Below are 19,233 nucleotides of genomic sequence, written 5' to 3' on the forward strand. Positions count from 1 at the left end.
AGAACTCATGATCACCATGGACATATGTCCTCTGGAATGGGGCTGAAGCATGAAGGGACATATGAATCTTTAGTGCATCTGGCTCATAAATATCTTGTGACGCCGGCTACAACCATGCCATGAGAACGCCTGTTCTCAGTTTCAGGTGACATTGTAAGCAAGAAACAGGCAGCATTATCTCCTGCAAATTGTAACCAAATTTGTTTGTCTGAGTGATTGACTGAAGTAGGACTGAGTGGACTTGTACGCTCTAAAGTTGTACATTGTTTTATTTTTGAATGCACTTATTATTTTGTACATAATTCTATATTTTTACGTTCAACTTTCATGATAAAGAGATTGCGCTACAGTACTTGTTATGGGGGAATTGAAAAATACTATTTCTTTTGTTCTTTTACAGTGCAAATTTTTGTAATAAAAATAAATATAATGTGAGCACTGTACACTTTGTATTCTGTGTTGTAATCAAAATCAATATATTTGAAAAGTTAGAAAACATCCAAAAATATTTAAATAAATGGTATTCTATTATTGTTTAACAGCACGATTAATCGTGCGATTTTTCGCAATTAATTTTTTTAGTCACTTGATGGCCCTAAAATACTATTGGTTTCATAAAAGGCGTACAATTGAATGAACTGATTGGGTCCATTACCTTCTAGACTTAAGTAATGGAGTTGTATTCACCTTCATGAAAGAAAGGTAAGGATAGCTACGTTTCTTTTTCTGATGGAAGATGTCAACATACTTGACAACTGGTTAGCTGGATAAACAGCATGTGCTCCATTTGTTCTGAACAACATACTAACCCACAGAGACCTTCCTACCAAGACTACAAAAAGAAGGATTCTGGATGGACTCCTCCTGAAGGTCGAAACAACAGACTGGACTTCTACATAGAGTGCTTCCGCCGATGTGCACGGGCTGAAATTGTGGAAAAGCAGCATCAGTTGCCCCATAACCTCAGCCGTGCAGAACACAATGCCATCCACACTGGAGACAGGCCAGTCCTTGCTTACAGACAGCCCCCCAACCTGAAGCAAATACTCACCAGCAACCACACACCACACAACAGAACCACTAACCCAGGGAACCTATCCTTGCAACAAAGCCCATTGCCAACTGTGTCCACATATCTATTCAGGGGACACCATCATAGGGCCTAATCACATCAGCCACACTATCAGAGGCTCGTTCACCAATGTGATATATGCCATCATGTGCCAGCAATGCCCCTCTGCCATGTACATTGGTCAAACTGGACAGTCTCTACATAAAAGAATAAATGGACACAAATCAGACGTCAAGAATTATAACATTCAAAAACCAGTTGGAGAACACTTCAATCTCTTTGGTCACTCGATTACAGACCTAAAAGTGTCAATTCTTCAGCAAAAAAGCTTCAAAAACAGACTCCAACGAGAGACTGCTGAATGGAATTAATTTGCAAACTGGATACAATTAACTTAGGCTTGAATAGAGACTGGGAGTGGATGGGTCATTACACAGTGTAAAACTATTTCCCCATGTTTATCCCCCCCCACCCCCCACTGTTCCTCAGATGTTCTTGTCAACTGCTGGAAATGGCCCACCTTGATTATCACTACAAAAGGTTTTTTCCCCCCCGCCGCTCTCCTGCTGGTAATAGCTCACCTTAAGTGATCACTCTGTGTATGGTAACACCCATTGTTTCATGTTCTCTGTGTATATAAATCTCCGCACTGTATTTTCCACTGAATGCATCCGATGAAGTGAGCTGTAGCTCATGCTCAAATAAATCTGTTAGTCTCTAAGGTGCCACAAGTGCTCCTTTTTGCGAATACAGACTAACACGGCTGCTACTCTGAAACCGTCCATTTGTTCTGTGTATCTGGAGTAACAGTTCAGCTCAGGCATAGGAATTTGGTGGTGCACTGGAGAGAAGTAGGGAAGGCAACTTGTGATGGTTTCACAAATGTTGGTGGCATTGTATCCTGCATAGTAAAGTTACTCTGAGAATTGTATAAAATTAATAGAGAGATGAGGTGTACTGTGATTTGAGTAGACAATGGGAAGCTAGGAACTCCTGAATTCGAATCCTGTCTCTGAGATTGACTCCCTATGAATTACTCAGTCAAAACTAGCTGAATTTTATCAAAGCATTCTAATTCACAGGGTAAAGCTGTAACTCCAAATAGGGCAGTCATAGCTGTAGTTTAAGTGACAGCTTTGTGAATATCTCTTAAACACTGCACCTCTAGACCATAACAGGGTTCAAAAAGGAACTAGATAAATTCATGGAGGTTAGGTCCATCAATGGCTATTAGCGAGGATGGGCAGGGATGGTGTCCCTAGTCTCTGTTTGCCAGAAGCTGGGAATGAGCGACAAGGAATGGCTCACTTCATGATTCTCTGTTCTGTTCATTCCCTCTGGGGCACCTGGCACTGGCCACTGTCAGAAAACAGGATACTGGGCTAGATTGTCCTTTGGTCTGACCCTATAGGGCTATGCTTATGTTCTTATGTTCTATTTTTCCCTCTGTAAACAAAGGATAATACCTGCTATCGTACATCCCAATAGTATTGTGAGGACGAATTAGTTAATATCTGTCAAGCACTTTGAAGGTATAAAGTGCTTTATAATTGGTATGTAGTATATGTACAACATATTGTTATGGATTTATGAATTGGGCATTCTGTTGATTTTTAAAGGAATAATTAATAATTCATTATTAATATAATTCATTATTGAGACGCCTCATAATAATTCATTATTGAGATGCCTCAAAACAAAGAAGTAAAGTAACTCTTCCATGTGACTCTTACTCTTGTCTTCAGCACTTGTTTTGGATCTTAAAAGCTATTCCATACTAATCGCCAACTGTCTGCCTAATTGTAGAGTTGTGGTTCGTACAATGGATTAGAATAATTTCTTTGACAAAACTCAGCTGGCTTGATTAAATAATCAGATGGCTTAGATTCTTGCAATGCAACTTTCCCTCTGGACAGTTGTGAGATTTTTATAAAACAATTTTTACCTTTGTTCTCTGATCCATTGTTAGATACATAGAAGAAAATGTTAAGAGCCAACATTTGGGATTGACTATATTTTTTAATAAAATAATAAAAGGATTCTGTCCCACAGATTACTTGACCACGGGATGCTGTTCCAGGAAGGACTGCTAAGCAGAGATGGGGTCCACCTATCAAGGAAAGGGAAGAGCATATTTGGATACAGACTGGCTAACCTAGTGAGGAGGGCTTTAAACTAGGTTCAAAGCGGGCAAGTGACCAAAGCCCACAGGTAAGTCAAGAACATGGAGACCTGGGAGAAGGTTTGGAATTTCAGGGGGAGCATGGGCTGATATAGCAGGGATAAAGGAAAGACAAGACAGAACAAGGGGGGGGATGTCTATATACTAATGCAAGAAGTATGGGGAATAAGCAGGAAGAACTCAAAATGCTAGTAAATAAACACAACTATGGCATAGTTGGCATCACAGAGATGGGATAATACGCATGACTGGAATATTGGTATAGAAGGGTACAGCTTGCTCATGCAGGACCAGCAGGGGAAAAAGGGAGGAGGTATTGCCTTATATATTAAAAAAGTATACACATGGACTGAGATTGAGATGGAAATAGGAGACAGACGTGCTGAAAGTCTCTGGATAAGGATAAAAGGGGTAAAAAACAAGGGTGATGTCATGGTAGGGGTCCACTACAGACCATGGTAGGGGTCCACGTAACCAGGAAGAAGGGGTGAATAAGGCTTTTTTTAAAATAGCTAACAAAATCATCCAAAGCACAGGACTTGATGGTGATGGGGGACTTCCACTATCCAGACATCTGTTGGGGAAAATAACGGAGTAGGGCACAGATTATCCAATAAATCCTTGGAACGTATTGGAGACAATTTTTTATTTCAGAAGTTGGAGACAGCTTCCAGGGGAGAAGCTGTTCGAGATTTGATTTTGACAAATAGGGAGGAACTGGTTGAGAATTTGAAAGTGAAAAGCAGCTTGGGTAAAAGTGATCATGAAATAATAGCGTTCATGATTCTAAGGAATGGTAGGAGGGAGAATACCAAAATAAAGACAATGGATTTCAAGAAGACAGACTTTAGCAAACTCAGGGAGATGGTAGGTAAGATCCCATGGCAAGCAAGTCTAAGGGGAAAAACAATAGAAGACAACTGGCAGTTTTTCAAAGAGACGTTATTAAGGGCACAAGAGGAAATTATCCCGCTGCATAGGAAAAATAGGAAGTATGCCAAGAGACCACCCTGGCTTAACCAGGAGATCGTCAATGATCTAAAAATCAAAAAGTGTCCTACAAAAAGTGGAAACTAGGTCAAATTACAAACGCTGATTATAAACAAATAACACAAGTATGTTGGGACAAAATCAGAAAGGCCAAGGCACAAACTAGCTAGAGACATAAAGGGTAACAAGAAAACATTCTACCAATGTATTAGAAGCAAGAGGAAGACCAAGGACAGGGTAGGCCCATTACTCAATGAAGGGGGGGAAATAATAACAGAAAATGTGGAAATGGCAGAGGTGCTTAATGACTTCTTTGTTTCGGTTTTCACCAAGAAGGTTGGTGGTGATTGGATGTCTAACGTAGTGAATGACAGTGGAAATGAGGTAGGATCAGAAGAGGTTAAAATAGGGAAAGAAGAAGTTAAAAGTTACTAAGGGTGTGTCTACACTACCCACCGGATTGGCGGGCAGCGATCGATCCGGGGGGGTCGATTTATCATGTCTAGTCTAGATGCCATAAATGGACCCCCGAGCGCTCTCCCGTAGACTCCTGTATTCCACCGCCGCGAGAGGGGCAGGCGGAGTCAACGAGGGAGCGGCAGCAGTCAGCTCACCGCGGTGAAGACACCACGGTAAGTTGATCTAATTACGTCGACTTCAGCTACGTTATTCATGTAGCTAAAGTTGCGTAACTTAGATCGATTCCCCCCCCCCCCCCCCCACTGTAGACCAGGGCTAAAACAAATTAGATGTCTTCAAGTCACCAGGGCCTGATTAAATGCATCCTAGAATACTCAAGGAGCTGACTGAGGAGATATCTGAGCCATTAGTGATTATCTTTGAGAAGTCATGGAAGACTAGAGAGATTCCAGAAGACTGGAAAAGGGCAAATGTAGTGCCCCTCTATAAAAAGGAAAATAAGGACAACCCAGGGAATTACAGACCAGTCAGCTTAACTTCCGTATCTGGAAATAGAACAAATAATTAAGCAATCAATTTGCAAACATCTAGAAGGTAATAAGGTGATAAGTAACAGTCAGCATGGATTTGTCAAAAATGAATTATGTCAAAACAACCTGATAGTTTTCTTCGACAGGATAACAAGCCTTGTGGATGGGGGGAAGCGGTAGACGTGGTATATCTTGACATTAGTAAAGCTTTTGATACTGTCTCACATGACCTGCTCATAAACAAACTAGGGAAATGCAACCTAGATGGAGCTACTATAGGGTGCATGCAAAACTGGTTGGAAAACCATTCCCAGAAAGTAGTTATCAGTGGTTCACAGTCATGCTGGAAGGGCATCACGAATAGGGTCATGCAGGGATTCCGGTTCTTTTCAATATCTTCATCAACGATTTAGATAATGGCATACAGAGTACACTTATAAAGTTTGCAGACTATACCAAGCTGGGAGGGGTTGCAAATGCTTTGGAGGACAGGATTAAAATTAAAAATGATCTGGACAAACTGGAGAAATGGTCTAAAATAACTCGGATGAAATTCAATAAGGACAAATACAAAGTACTCCACTCAGGAAGGAACAATCTGCCTAGGAAGGACTAGCTACAGAGCTTGCTTATACATGCACCAGGTGTGCTCATCATAAGATCCTTTAATGCTCTACCAGGCTACGGCTGAGGGTCCTTTAAATAAGATATTTTATTCACAGTGCCACCTTGTGGCTGAATGGCATAATACAGTTTAACATTCCATTACCCCCTATAAGGACAGGTTCGGCACTTAAAAGAGTGATTCATAGAAGAGCCAGTACGCTAAGCAGATTGCTGCCTGAACTAGCCACTGGGAGATGCTGAGGAGAATGGGTGCAGACTAAGCCCCACCCCTCAAGGGGACTTAGGTGCCTAAGTCTGGGCCAGAGGGAAGTGCATCTCGCTGCTTGGGATTCACAGCTATAAATCCTCGCCTCACCTAATTCACGTCAGCCCTTTTTTAAAGAAAAACTGAGGCGTAGGTGCTCCCCCCCCCATAACTGTCAGCACACTGGTTAAAGTCCTCACCTGGGCTATGGGGCACACGGGTCATTCTCTCTATTTCTCTCTCTAGCCCAATGAATATTTAAATATTCATACATAGCGGAACAGCTTCCACAGGAGAGAGACCAAGAGCAACCCACCCATAGCCCAGGGGTTAGAGATGGGAGATGGGAAACCCGAGTGCAAATCCCTGCTCCACATTAGGTAGCGGGTAGAACTGAAGCTACAGCTCGAGCATCATGGGTGAGCAATCTAACCACCAGTGTGGGGGGTGGGGCTAAAAAGTTATAAAGGGGCACCACCATTTTGTGTTGTGTGGGTTCAGGCATGCTCAGAACATGTCTACCAGACCAGGCCCACAGGCGAGGAACTCCTAGTTTGTGAATCCCACTGCGACTGTTTAAAAGACTGTAATAGGTATCTGCCAAGAAGTAAGCATTAAAGTAAGACGCCTTGGGTTTGATTAATCTGTATGCTTTGGCTGTTCTCTGGCCGTGCAAAGCAGCCATAAACCCAGCTAACAGCTAAACCAGCTGTAGGGCTGCTTAGTGTCACTAGAGCCACACAAAGCAGCCAGATTGTACCAAGTGAATCTGACATTTGGATTTTAAAGATATTTTTCTCACTCCCCAGTTCCATTTATTTTCATTGGCATGGTGTGACAGTCCATCGTTTTTCTACCAACAAGATAGCATTCACACATTTCCTGAGCACAGGTGCTATGAAATATCATGACGGCTGACCTTCTGCTCCCTGCTTCACCAGGTGTTAACTGAAGTCACGTCTCCATTTCTCATAGTGTCATTTAATCTCAATGAACGAGGAAAGAAACAAGTGTTTGGGAAACTCTGGCATAAGAGCTTAACTCTTCTTCTGTTGCTTGCTGAGTGGGCTGTCCGGGGATGGGAGAATATGTCTTCTCTTTCTCACTCTTTGTGACAGAATATGCAATTCCTTCTTCTGCATCATTTACATCACAGGTTTCAGAGTAGAAGCCGTGTTAGTCTGTATTCGCAAAAAGAAAAGGAGTACTTGTGGCACCTTAGAGACTAACACATTTATTTGAGCATAAGCTTTCGTGCTTATGCTCAAAATATGCATCCGATGAAGTGAGCTGTAGCACTGAGCATCTCCATTGCTTTGAAGAGGCTGCAGGCAATGGGAGAATTTGAAACTTGATATGACGTGTTGTATGTTTAAAAATATTTTGGGGTTAGCTCTCCTGCTACCAGATCTCCACTGAGTTAAATGGTGACTTTCCATCACAGCCAATATTTTTGCTTGCTTTGAGCATAAGTTTAACTTAATAACCATAATTAGGACAAGACTTTTGGAGGAGCCCAATAGGTAATTTACCAAATACCCAAGCCTGTACTGTTGGAAAAAAGGGATGGTTTAGTTTGCCTCCTCCCCCCACCCCCAGCAGTCAAACAAATGACTAAATAGATTGCCCCTGGAGTTCTGTTTCTGCACGTTGGCGGTGCATTGTAAAGGAATCCAGTCAGCTTTGATTTCCTGTCAGGTTTGTTAATACTAGTGGCTGACTACACAGACACAGACCCGTGCTGTTGTCTGGCTTTTGTTTTTGTGGCTCTTGCTGTGCGTAAATATGGGGTGTCAAAGGACTAAATCCTCATAGGGATTTAGGGGTGGCAATGCTCTGCATTTCTCCTAGGCACCCTGCCACCTGCTGGAAACTTCAGCCTCTCATTAGGTGCATATAAAAGGGATCATCAGAAGCCAGCAAACTGAGTTGGGAGCCATTTGTCTAGCTATGAGTGAAATGTAAAGGAAGTGGGAGAAGCTTGGGGATGCTGCCTATAGTCCTTTGATTTTTACCATGGGGGGTGCCTAGCTCTCACTGATCTGGGCCTTATTTGCACTTATTTGCACTCAAGACTTAGGCGCCTAATCCTTTCTGGTGATAAACCAGAGAGGAAAGAGAACTCCCCCCTTATTTCCCCATTATAACCATTAGCCCAGTGAATAGGGTACTCACCTAGAATACAAAAGACCTGTTTTCAAATTCCTAATTTGGACTAGAGTCCAGGTCTCCCAAATCACAGGTAAATGCCCTAGCCACTGTGCTATTGGGTATTCTGGAGCATATGCTCACTCTCCCACCAACACCTGCTCACCCCTCTGCTGTCTTTTGCACTGGGTAGGCATGCTCCGATCAGGTTAGGAGGCCACCTTATTTGAGAATCCTGCTGGGGCTTAAGCACGAGCGAAGGCTCCGAGCAGCTCTTTAGCTGCAGGGTGGCATTGGAATTGACAGCTTTGCAAATGCTGACCCTCAGAAATGTAGGCACCTAGGGGACTTACAGGGCAGCTTAGTGGACTTGGGTAGCTAAAGAGGCAGCTTGGTTTCTTACACACCTTTGTGGATTGAGCCCTTAGTGTATATTGCACATTTGGACTGAACTCCTGTATCATTTACATTACATTTGTTTGACTCTGCATCTTGTACATTTCCATTTTAAATGACTGTAAACCATGGGAAGGCAATAGGGAAAGGGTGGAGTACCAGTGGTCTAGGCCAGAAGTGGGAGCCAGGCATTCTTGAATTCTCCTCTCCATTTTGTGCTGGCTCTCTCCACCTAAAACTTATCGACCTACCTCAGCATGAGGACACACAAATTAATTAGTTCAGACCAAGTTCTAACTTCATTCAATGAATGCAGTTCCCATTGACATCAATGGGCAGATTTTTGACATTTACTAGCCTCTTGTGAGCTTTCAGGGAAGATCCTGGAGGAAGCTGGAAATGCCATGGGCTAAATCCTGATCTTAGGGATGACTATGGCAAAGATCAGATTGACTACATTGTAGCCAGGGTTTCCCCCATGAGCTGAATCTCCCCTCCTGGGGCAGCACTTTGGAGAGGGCATAGAAAGTTATGGAGCCTGGGCCCAGCAGAGGTGGTCTCTGGAGGAGCATGTAGCAGAGCTGCGGCTCTGCTCTGTGCACATTTGGGCGCATTTATGTCAGATTTTGCTCAGCTCGCCCAGGAGTGGCAAGTGTCCATTGCTGGCTCTGTCTGTAGCAGAATTTAAGTGTCCTGCAGTGTAAATGCTCAGCGTTATTTTTATATTCAAGCAGGAAAAATTGAAGGGAAAATGGGAAGAGAGTTCCACAGTCAGGCCAGCAAAGCAGAAAGGGGAGCGCCTGAGGTCATTCAATATTTCCACCCTGAAGATAATGTGGAAAGCACTTTCTCATAGGAGAAAGCAAAGCGAAGTGTCTTCACACAGCCAAGTGGACTTCCATGAAAGGAGTGAAGGGATAAGCTTATCAAGAAGCTGTCCTTAGTGGACCATAAATCTTACCCTGAGAACAGTGTAAAAAGTTAAATTGCATAAATGTTGCTGTTTCCCTGTTGGTTTCCCTTGTCAGCATTCAATGGAATAAGGTGTGCCAGGATAAAACATGGAAGGGAAGAGCATGAGGATTACTTGTAAAAAGAAAAGGAGTACTTGTGGCACCTTAGAGACTAACCAATTTATTTGAGCATAAGCTTTCGTGAGCTACAGCTCACTTGTGCTACAGTACCGCCTCGAGGCCCAGACTGAGACTGGGGCTACATGTGCAAGGTGCGATACAAATATATTGTGAGAAACAGTGCGTGCCCCAAAGAGCTTACAATCAAAATAGCCAACAAGAAAGACAAAGTAAAGGAGGGGAAAAAGAGAGACACAGAGAAGCAATGTCATTTGCCCAAAGTGAGATAGTAGGTCAGGGCAGAACCAGGATGAGACAGCAGCTTGCTTGGTTTAGTGGCTTATGACATATTCACCAGACAAGTTGATGGCTTGGACCCAGAGCCTCAAAGGTACTTGAATGCCTCTTCAGGCACCCAAGTCCCCATGACAATGACACTGCCAGTCTAAAAACTGCTCAGCTGCTGTCAAACCCTATAGACACCTAAGTTCCCACAGAGCTACCAACTGCCTGATGTCACTGCACAGCTAACAAGCAGCTTGGAGCCCGAGCTCAAGCAAAAGCCCCAGAGGTCCCCTCCCCGCCTCACCAAGTGCAATTCTCAAACTAGGCAGGTACATATTATCGTGCCAGTGAAGACTTGTTCCTGGGGGCATGCGCTGAGCCTGTCTAACCTCTGATCTCTGTCAGACTGCACAATAGGAGGCCCGGATGCAAGTCACCAATAAGTAGGGGAGTACAGCACCACAAAAGGCAGCTGGGGAGGGGGCACAGTGAAATGGGATGAGTGTGAGAAAGCACCCTGGGAGCAGGGTGCCAAGGAGTCAGAGAGCCAGCTGGACAGGCAGTTGTGAGCAGCTCACTGTCAGGGAAAGTGAGCAGGGCTGTGAGCCTGGGGAACCCAGGGGCCATGGCAGGCTGATGGGCAGCACATTGAAGCAGGTGGCTGGGCTGGCAGGAAACTAGCCAAGTTTCTGTCAGATACTTGATAGGAAAAAACAAAATAAAAAAAAAACGTCTGTCCAAAAAGTTCCAGCCAGCTTTAATGGGAAGCATGTTAGAGGAAAGGTTGGAATGACCCTGCCTCCCACCCTAGCAAGTGTACAAAACTGCCAGGAAGTTATGAGTAAAGGAAAAGGCTGAGCCGAAAGTAAAAGAAACTAATACACATGGATTAGTGCTGGCATGTTAACAACTGCAGAGTCATTAGCTTTAAATGGGAACAGACGGGATTAAAGCATTAGATGTTTACAACTAAAGCAGGCCTTCGCTGTTAGGATAAAAGGGAAGGGAAGTCTGGAAAACCCAGCCCGTGTTTGAGAAGAAACGTTCATAATGAAAGCAGGTGAGATGGGAGCCCAGAAAGAACTTTAATGGGGCGCTGATTTCCTGTAGTGGAAGAGCTGTGGCTTCCCCATGGGCGGCTGGCTACCTGTGGATGTAACAGATGACTCCCGCGCAGAGTCAGCAAGCTAGATTCCTGTACATGTGTGCATGGACGCATTCTCACAGCCAGCCTCAGCAGAGACGGGCGCAAGCAACTGGTGAACGTTGCGGTGAAATGATGTGGCACAAAAGTGAAAAACAAGCATCCAGTCTTATAACTGGCAGCATCCTCAACCGTTTAAGTCAATTGTTATGGTCCTGTGTGGCGCCGCAGACACAGCCTATAGGAGAAACAGTCTTGGCATCCCCGTTCTCCATAAGCTCATTGGCTCAGATGCCACCCAGTTCACTCAAAAAGCAAACATTTGCTCCTAAGCTACTTTGTTACATAGAGGCAATCCAAATAAGGCCCCCCAAAATTAAGGTTTTAAAAAAGGGGTTTATAATTAAAAGCCTCTTTTTTTATTTATTGAGGTAGACTTCACTCAGCGGATTGCTTACACTGAGCTGAGCTGCAGCCTTTCCAAGTTTTCCTTTAGCTAAAAAAAAAGTAGAAGTGAAAGCATTTTAGCTACTCCATGGAGTAACACCGTTGTGAAACTCGTGACTGTGCAGCAGATGGCACATTTACGCACCAGGCCTGATGAGCCCATGCTGACACAGTCTACATTACCAAAGCTTTACATTAAACCCCGTCCACCCCCGTGGTTGTATTACATGACCTCAATCCTCCAGGAAACAAAAACAGATGGAGAAATTTCCAACTAATATAATCTAAACCATATTAGCTATTTAAAGTAAACTCTTATCACCAGTGACAAAAACCTCATCCCCAAATCACTGAAAATCTCTGTAGCCTTATTTTTTCTTTTTACTAGCCCCCATACAGTCCCTAACACTTCAAAGTTCATGTTTCCTAGCTTAACCACCTGCATATACGGCTTTATAAAACTTTCCTCCAGAAATGCACTGTCCTAAGCCACCCAACCAAATGCACTATAGGCTAGAAGAAATGCCCCATGCTGAGAAAGACTAGCACCTCTTGACAGGTGTCCTCCATTTAGGCTGAAATGAAGGACTGCTCAACACCTAATAACTGTTCTCTTAATAAATGCAATTACTGGGGGGAGGGGAGGTGTAATTCCATCCAGAACAACTAGTTTATTTGCGTGTAAGAAATGGAATTCAAACTACATATAACATGCATATATACGGAAAAAGTGGTTGAACAGACAACAAATGAACAAATCCTGTTCATTTTACGCATTAGGGCCAATTCAGCAAAGCACTTCAACAGGGCTGAAGCGTGTGCTTTGATGAATCAGGACCTGGAGTAATTCTACTGTTGTCAGTGGAAATAAATGCTCAGATGAACAAGGGGAGCAGACTTTGGGGTCTAACCGCTAGACTCAAATGGAGTTTGCCACTGATTTCAATGGGAGGAAGAGCAGGCCCTTGCCCTCTGAAGTGCAGTGTGCATTACAGTCTCTGTGTGCATCTGGAGAAGTCATTGCACTTCAAGTGTTTTGAAACAGTATGGATCATTTTTAAGCAAACCGAGGCTATTAGATTATGCTAGGGGAGCTTTTCACACCATATATCCCACGTTATAAAAAGTGAGACCACATAAAAGATTTTATTTATTCATTTTAGAGCTTATTTGGTATTAATCTTTTTATGGTTTGCCATATTTGTTTCCAGATGTTTCCTTTCTTATTTATTGCAAAAGGCTTTTATTATAATGTAGCTGTCCAGAGATTGGCGCTTTTGAAGGCAGGGGTGATATACATCAGGGCATTGCTTAATGGCCTGCTGTGTTTACATGAGGATTGCAGAAAACAAATACTAAGCATTTATCTGGGCTTTCCTCCTGCATGTTCAGAGTGCGCTACTCTTGGAACTCCCATAGATAACAAAACACTAACCAGTGAATTTAATATGATGGCAATAACGCTTAGCAGGGCTTTACCTCTCCAAACTGCTATGCAAACATTAGCTAATTCTCACACTTCTATGAGGTTACCTAAGCATTATCACCACTTTCACTGAGACAATATGGTAACAGTTCATTTTTGTATCATATCACTTGTATTCCTAATTTTTTAAAAGAGGCAAACCTGGATTCCTGAAGTTAGTGACAAAATTCTCATTGACTCCAGTAGTCATGGATAAGAAACACTAATTCAAAATGTCACTTAGAAAACTTTTTTTTAAACAGTGGATTCAAGATGCAAAATTCAAATCCAGATTTCAAACACCCCAAAATGCGTGCATTTTTGAACCAATTTTTGTGTTTTACCATTAATGAAGATGGGGCCTTTGACCAAATTCAGATCTGGATTTGGATGTCAAAAAAACTCAACTAAGGTTTTGGTTTGCACCCACTTTGATTTTTAAAAACCAAGGACTAGACTTTTAACCCCAAACTGAAAATCAGTAGCAGCAGTACACACTTCTGTACAAGACTGAAGTGACATAGAGGACAATTGTTCTATATCCTAAACTACAATGAAGTAAACAAGATGAATTCTGAGGAATCCGGGTCGCTGCTATTCATTATGTAAGGTGCTATGCATCTCCTCGTAAGTGTGGAATGCCCTCATGTGGAATGCTCAGTGTTAATTGCATGTTTCCTGTTAGTTCCTTCTTTTTTTTTTTAAAATACTTCCATCTTTTGGGACCCATGCCCTCATTCTGAGTGGAAAATTCTGATTGGGACGTCTGAGGTGGGTTGGTGGGATCCAATCCTGAATTGGGGGTCAATTCCTCCTTTTATATGCAAACAGTGTTACTGGTAGCATTGAATATGCATCAAGGGAAGAATGTCTATGTGACCCCAATCCTACCTCCTTTGCACATCCAAAACTCGGCCCCTGAAGTCAGAATTGGGCTTCTTGTTTTTTTCAAGGGCATTAGTGCCTCTGCCCAACAATACAATTTCCAAACCCCAAATAAGAAATCTGATGCTGATTTGGGTGTTTTTTTTTATAAAATATTTTATTAAGAATAATAAGGATAAAGGTTACAAAAATACCAACTTTGTTAACTAACAATAATGCCATTAATTACAGAATTTTTGTAACAGAAGTTATAACCACAGTGTTCCCTTTTTGATAGGCATTCAGCTAGTCTTATTCAATAGGCAACATTAATATGTTCCTATTTAAATACAAGAAAAAGAATCAAACCATCCAGAGCTTTTCACTGACTGCTCCCTGAAGTCAGATTCCAAATTAGGAAACTCCACAGTCATATGTCCATGAGCCTATTTATAAGGAGACACTGTAAAGGTAGGGTGAAAAGCAATGTTAGTTCTTGTCAGCAGCCCCAACACTTGCAATACAGTATTATACCAGTGCATGTGAAAGAAGAAAATAATTGCTAAGAAAACATTTAATGACCAGTCCAACAGACTATACGCTGCCAAAACTCCCATTGACTTCCAATGGGATCAGTTAGTTCATATTTAGACTTCTAAGGCGATATGATTTTTCATGCCTTTTGATATTTGGGGATTATGTAAATGGATGTGTGGTCATCTTAGACAAGCAAACTTCAAGCTCGGTGCTGTAGTCTTTTGGCAAAAAAATATCCACTGATTTCAATGGGCATTTTTGCCTGAGTGGATTGTGTCCCTCACAGAAAACTTCAGGTATTATTCTAAAAACCCTCAATTGCATGAGTAGCCCCATGAAATTCCATGGCACTACGTGCAGGAGTAAGGGTTTTCAGGATTTCCCTTGAAAGCTCTCATCTTAAACCCGGGGAAAGGATTTCAGCAGCATCAAGACCACTCAGACTTCTAATTCCCCAGGGAGTCATGCATTTGTTTTCGGATTAGGATCAAGGGAAAAAAGTCTGGAGAGGAGGTTTGCAGTAACAAATGCAGATCCAGTGCTCAAAGAAAATCAATAATAAAGCTCCATTGACTTTAATGGGGCAGAACCAGCCCCTAAGTTTTTCAAAGTCCCATGTCAATTATTTATTACACTTTTGTCTGTTATCCCAGCCCTGGGACTAGTTATCCTTCTTGCCGGGATCAAAAATTTGAAAAACAAAGGCTGAATTTGGGTTAAGACAATGTCAGTGACTGAGGTTTTTTCCTAATTACTTGTTTCATACCCTTTATACCACTACCACCCAATTTTTCTCTTAAATATGGCCCTGGCCAGAACTGCATCCACAAAGCCCAGGCAAATGCCCATTTAAGTCAGTAAGAGGCTTTCCTGTTACTTCAGTGAGCACTGGATCAGGCCCCTAGTTGTTTTAAAAAATATTGTTAAAACAATGAAAAAAGTCCCTTAACAGTGTCCTTTTGAAGGAGAATGCTGTAGCTATAACATTTGCCTGGTACAGTACCATTGGTACCAACAAGAAATATTCACAGGAATAAATGAAGTACAAATTAATTATCACGTCATTATTTTTCTCTTTCCTTGCTTTTCAGAGTGTCAAATTCCCTCCATACTGAGAGACAGCGCGTGTACCTGATAAGCAAGTGCTTACAAATACGTTAAGTTCTAGAGCATTGACTCTGCACAACTCATTTTACTGAGATGCTGCCCAGAACAAACAGGTAAAAATCCTTACACATTGTCTAACAAAAAAACAGTATATTTATCATATATATATATATAATCATATTGTCCTCTGCACAGCAGAAGATTATAACTAAAATACTTTAGGTTCCAATTTATTTTATTTTGTTGGTAGACATAACAAAATGCCTGCAAATATAACACAGTGAGCACATAACAAGTCTTACAATAGGAAAGGTAAATATGTCATTGTATACTTTATCCATGCTCTTCTCAATGGCACAAAATAAAAACTCACTTGGAGTTCCTCATCTCTCCTTAAAAGTTAAGCCTTTTTGTTAAGATATAGTCAGCACATATTTAATGAGAATATACACTTTACATAAATGGCAACAATTTCTTGTAAGTGCTACAGGCTAAATCCTGCCCTCGACTGCGCTGGAAAACAAGAGGAGCCAGAGGGAGAGTGTATGAAGCCTAATCCCCTTCACTAGCAGACCAAGTGGGAGGTACACCCAGCTAACATCCAGGCATACAAGTGATGAGCCAGAACCTAGAAGCCCTTGTGAGTAGTCCTACTCATGTGAGTAGTCCCATTTTGGTCAGTGGGACTACTCACACAAGGAAGGATTTTCAGGAACATGCCTATTTATCTGCTTGCTGCAAGACCTCTTGCTTTGTGCCAGTAGATTGTTTTGGGTACTATTCAGCAAAGTATTTAACTATATAGCTAAGTCCCATTAAAGTTGAAATGCTTTGCTGGTGAGGGACAGTTTGGGGAATCCGCACCTTCACAGCCTCCCAAGGCAGCTCCCTGCATAGTTATTTTTACCAAGGCAGGATTCAGCCCTATGTCACTTACATGTAATTAAGGTGACATGTTCTTTACTTTTACACAGTGATGTCAGTTTAGGGGCTATGTAGTTAGATATGGTACATACTTTACAGTGTGCTATCTGAAACATATGCATTTACATAGTTCATGAATAAAGTAACAATGAAGTTCCTTATGCAATTTAATGTACAGTAGTAAGTACAATGGGATTATATAGTGTATCATTTTTTCCAGCAGGTACATGGTAATTAGTGCCATCTAACATAAAATATTGCCATTTGCTAATTGTTTAGTACTTTCAGCTACACAATACATGTTCTAAAGGAGCACAAGGAAACCTCATAGATGTTGGCTATTTATTCTCTTGCTCCATCTTTAGTATGTAAATTATGGCCCTAGGTGTGCAAGTAGACATGTAACACAAGCAATTACACTATTAGTGACATGTTGCATACTTTACAACAGGCCAGATTCATCTCTGCAATAATTCTATTGGCTTCAAAGGAGTTATACAAGAGATGTATTGTTTAACCACATGTTTAGGTTTTTCTTAAAGATAATAAAACACCTATAAATAAAACATATTTAATGTTACTGAAATCAAAAGATGTGTTCCATTTGATTTGAAATATTGGTTGTTTCAGTGGTTCTGTTTGTTACATACGAAGGGCTGAAATTATGCCTTCAGACTGAGTATGCAATTTCCAGTGCCCCCAGGCATATCTGAGGGCACAATTTGGTTTTAAATGCATTAATGACAACAGTATTCTTTTTTTCCCTGTTGATTCTATCAGCTCATAATCAGATTCTACTCTTACTTACCCTGCTGTAAATCCAGAGTTATTCCCTTGAGTTACTGAGAAATCTGGCATTAAAGTCTCTATTTCAATGCAATTAATTTTAATAGTAAAAATGGTCTGTCATTAGCTAATCAGGATACATTCCTGGGATCCTATGAAATACACGTTTAGGCGTGTTTTTTAAATATGAGGGTTCATCTACACTGCAGCTGGAGGTGCAGTTTCCAGATCTGATTGAGCTAGCACACTAAAAATAGCAGGGTAGCCACGGCAGCATGGGCAGCTGCATGGGCTAGCCGCCTGATTGCAATCCCACCAGTGACTCTCGATAAGTTCTCAGGAAGTTAGCCCATGCCATTGCCAGCACCACCACAGCTACACTACTATTTTTAACATGCTAGCTCAATCAAATCTAGCATGTATAGATTTGTGTACATCTACCTGAGCAGTGAATTACACCTCCAGCTGCAGAGTAGATGTACCCTAGGACAATTAAAAAAAGATTGATAAGTTGCTCATCAACCCGTTCCTCTGTCTTGTCCCTTATCCATAGGGTATATTGTAATATCCCTTAGGACAGAAGTACAGAGCCAGATCCTATAAATCCTATGTAAAAGGAGCTCCCATTGACTTCAGTGAGAGCTCTGCTCATGGAGGGCTTGCAGAATTGGGCCCACAATGAAATGAGCAAATAAAGAGATTATTTTTTAACATATTTAAATTCTGCATATGGGGGAAGAGAATTAGGTCCATATACGCTGTTCTTGGTCAATGCACACAGCTCTCCATAGAATTTTTGCCACAAACAGAGAGTGTATATGGTACACAGCAAGAGTAAGGGGTGTTAAAGAAAACAAGCTTTCTTTGTATCTCATGGACAAGCTGATCTGAAGAAGCAGCCTAAAGAGGCCACATGAGCTATTTCCACAAAACACTTCTGCATTCAGCAATAGTATCTTTGCAATTTTGTTTATCCATTCAAGTATCTTCAGGAGATATGTCACCATACTTGCAGATACTGTAGCTCACTTCAACATCTATAAAACAACACTGATAGACAAAATCTTCGGAAAACACCCATAAATGATCAGGAAACTTGACTATCAAGTAGTTTTTTTAAAAAAATCATGGATCTTTACATTACACATTAATTTCATGCTCTCTGAAATCTTCATGTGAATGGAATTGGTGGTTTTGTGTGAAATATTCAGCTATAACTCAGATTTGTACGTCAACAAGATTTTGCGTATCCACTTGGAGTAATATGCCACTCTGACAAAAATCCCAGGACGATTTGGAATGGCACATCCACGGCCAGGAACGATAACACCCACTAGTATTTTCATCCTGTTTTGTTCACAGACCAAGGGGCCACCATAATCCCTCTAGGACAAGAGAAATAAAGAACATTAATTTGTGAACAGCTAAAAGACACAGTTCCCACTTGTTTTCTGTGAGCTATTGGGTAGCACCCTACTCTAGGAACCTTCAGTAAGACTATCTAAGGAGTAGTATGATATCTTCATTTATGCAGAACATCACAAACAGGGCCTATATCAACAAACAGCAGGGTTGGCCCTAGGTTTTGTCAGGCCTCTATGCAAAGAGCCAGGCAAGAGAGACCCTATCCAGATACTGATTGTAATTCTTCCAAACTTCTACATACCAACTTCTTTCTCTCAGCTACCTGGCAAGTGCAAAATATGTACAGTGTACATAAAAGCCATCGAGCAAACAGGACAGGTGGTTGGAAAATCTCTGGTGCAATGCCAGGCTATTGATAGAAGGGTTCTGAGAGAGCCAGCAGTGCTATCCCTCTGTCACATGTTGGGCAGCAAGGCCCCTGAGTGCATAGAGCTGCATGCGTTTGCACAGATGGCAAAGGCCACCGCCAAGAACGATTCAGAAATGAATTAGCCACAGCTATAAAAAGGAGAGGACTTCTTCTCTCCTCAATGAACCCCATAACTCATTATTTTTAATGGGTGGTAC

At 41.8% G+C, this 19,233-nt stretch overlaps 1 protein-coding gene across 2 annotated transcripts in view; it reads right to left on the minus strand.

Moving 5' to 3' along the window:
* Positions 1-15,225: 15,225 nt before the first annotated feature.
* HGF (hepatocyte growth factor) overlaps positions 15,226-19,233 on the minus strand; it is a 73,500-nt gene continuing 69,492 nt past the window's right edge. For both annotated transcript variants that reach the window (XM_027823227.3, XM_043552405.1), the window contains exon 18: positions 15,226-18,626. In XM_027823227.3, coding sequence (XP_027679028.2) covers positions 18,453-18,626 — 174 coding nt within the window. In that variant the 3' untranslated portion in view covers positions 15,226-18,452. The remainder of the gene's footprint in view (positions 18,627-19,233) is intronic.

This window comes from Chelonia mydas, chromosome 1 (assembly GCF_015237465.2).
Source record: "Chelonia mydas isolate rCheMyd1 chromosome 1, rCheMyd1.pri.v2, whole genome shotgun sequence".
NCBI classification, from domain to species: Eukaryota; Metazoa; Chordata; order Testudines; family Cheloniidae; genus Chelonia; species Chelonia mydas.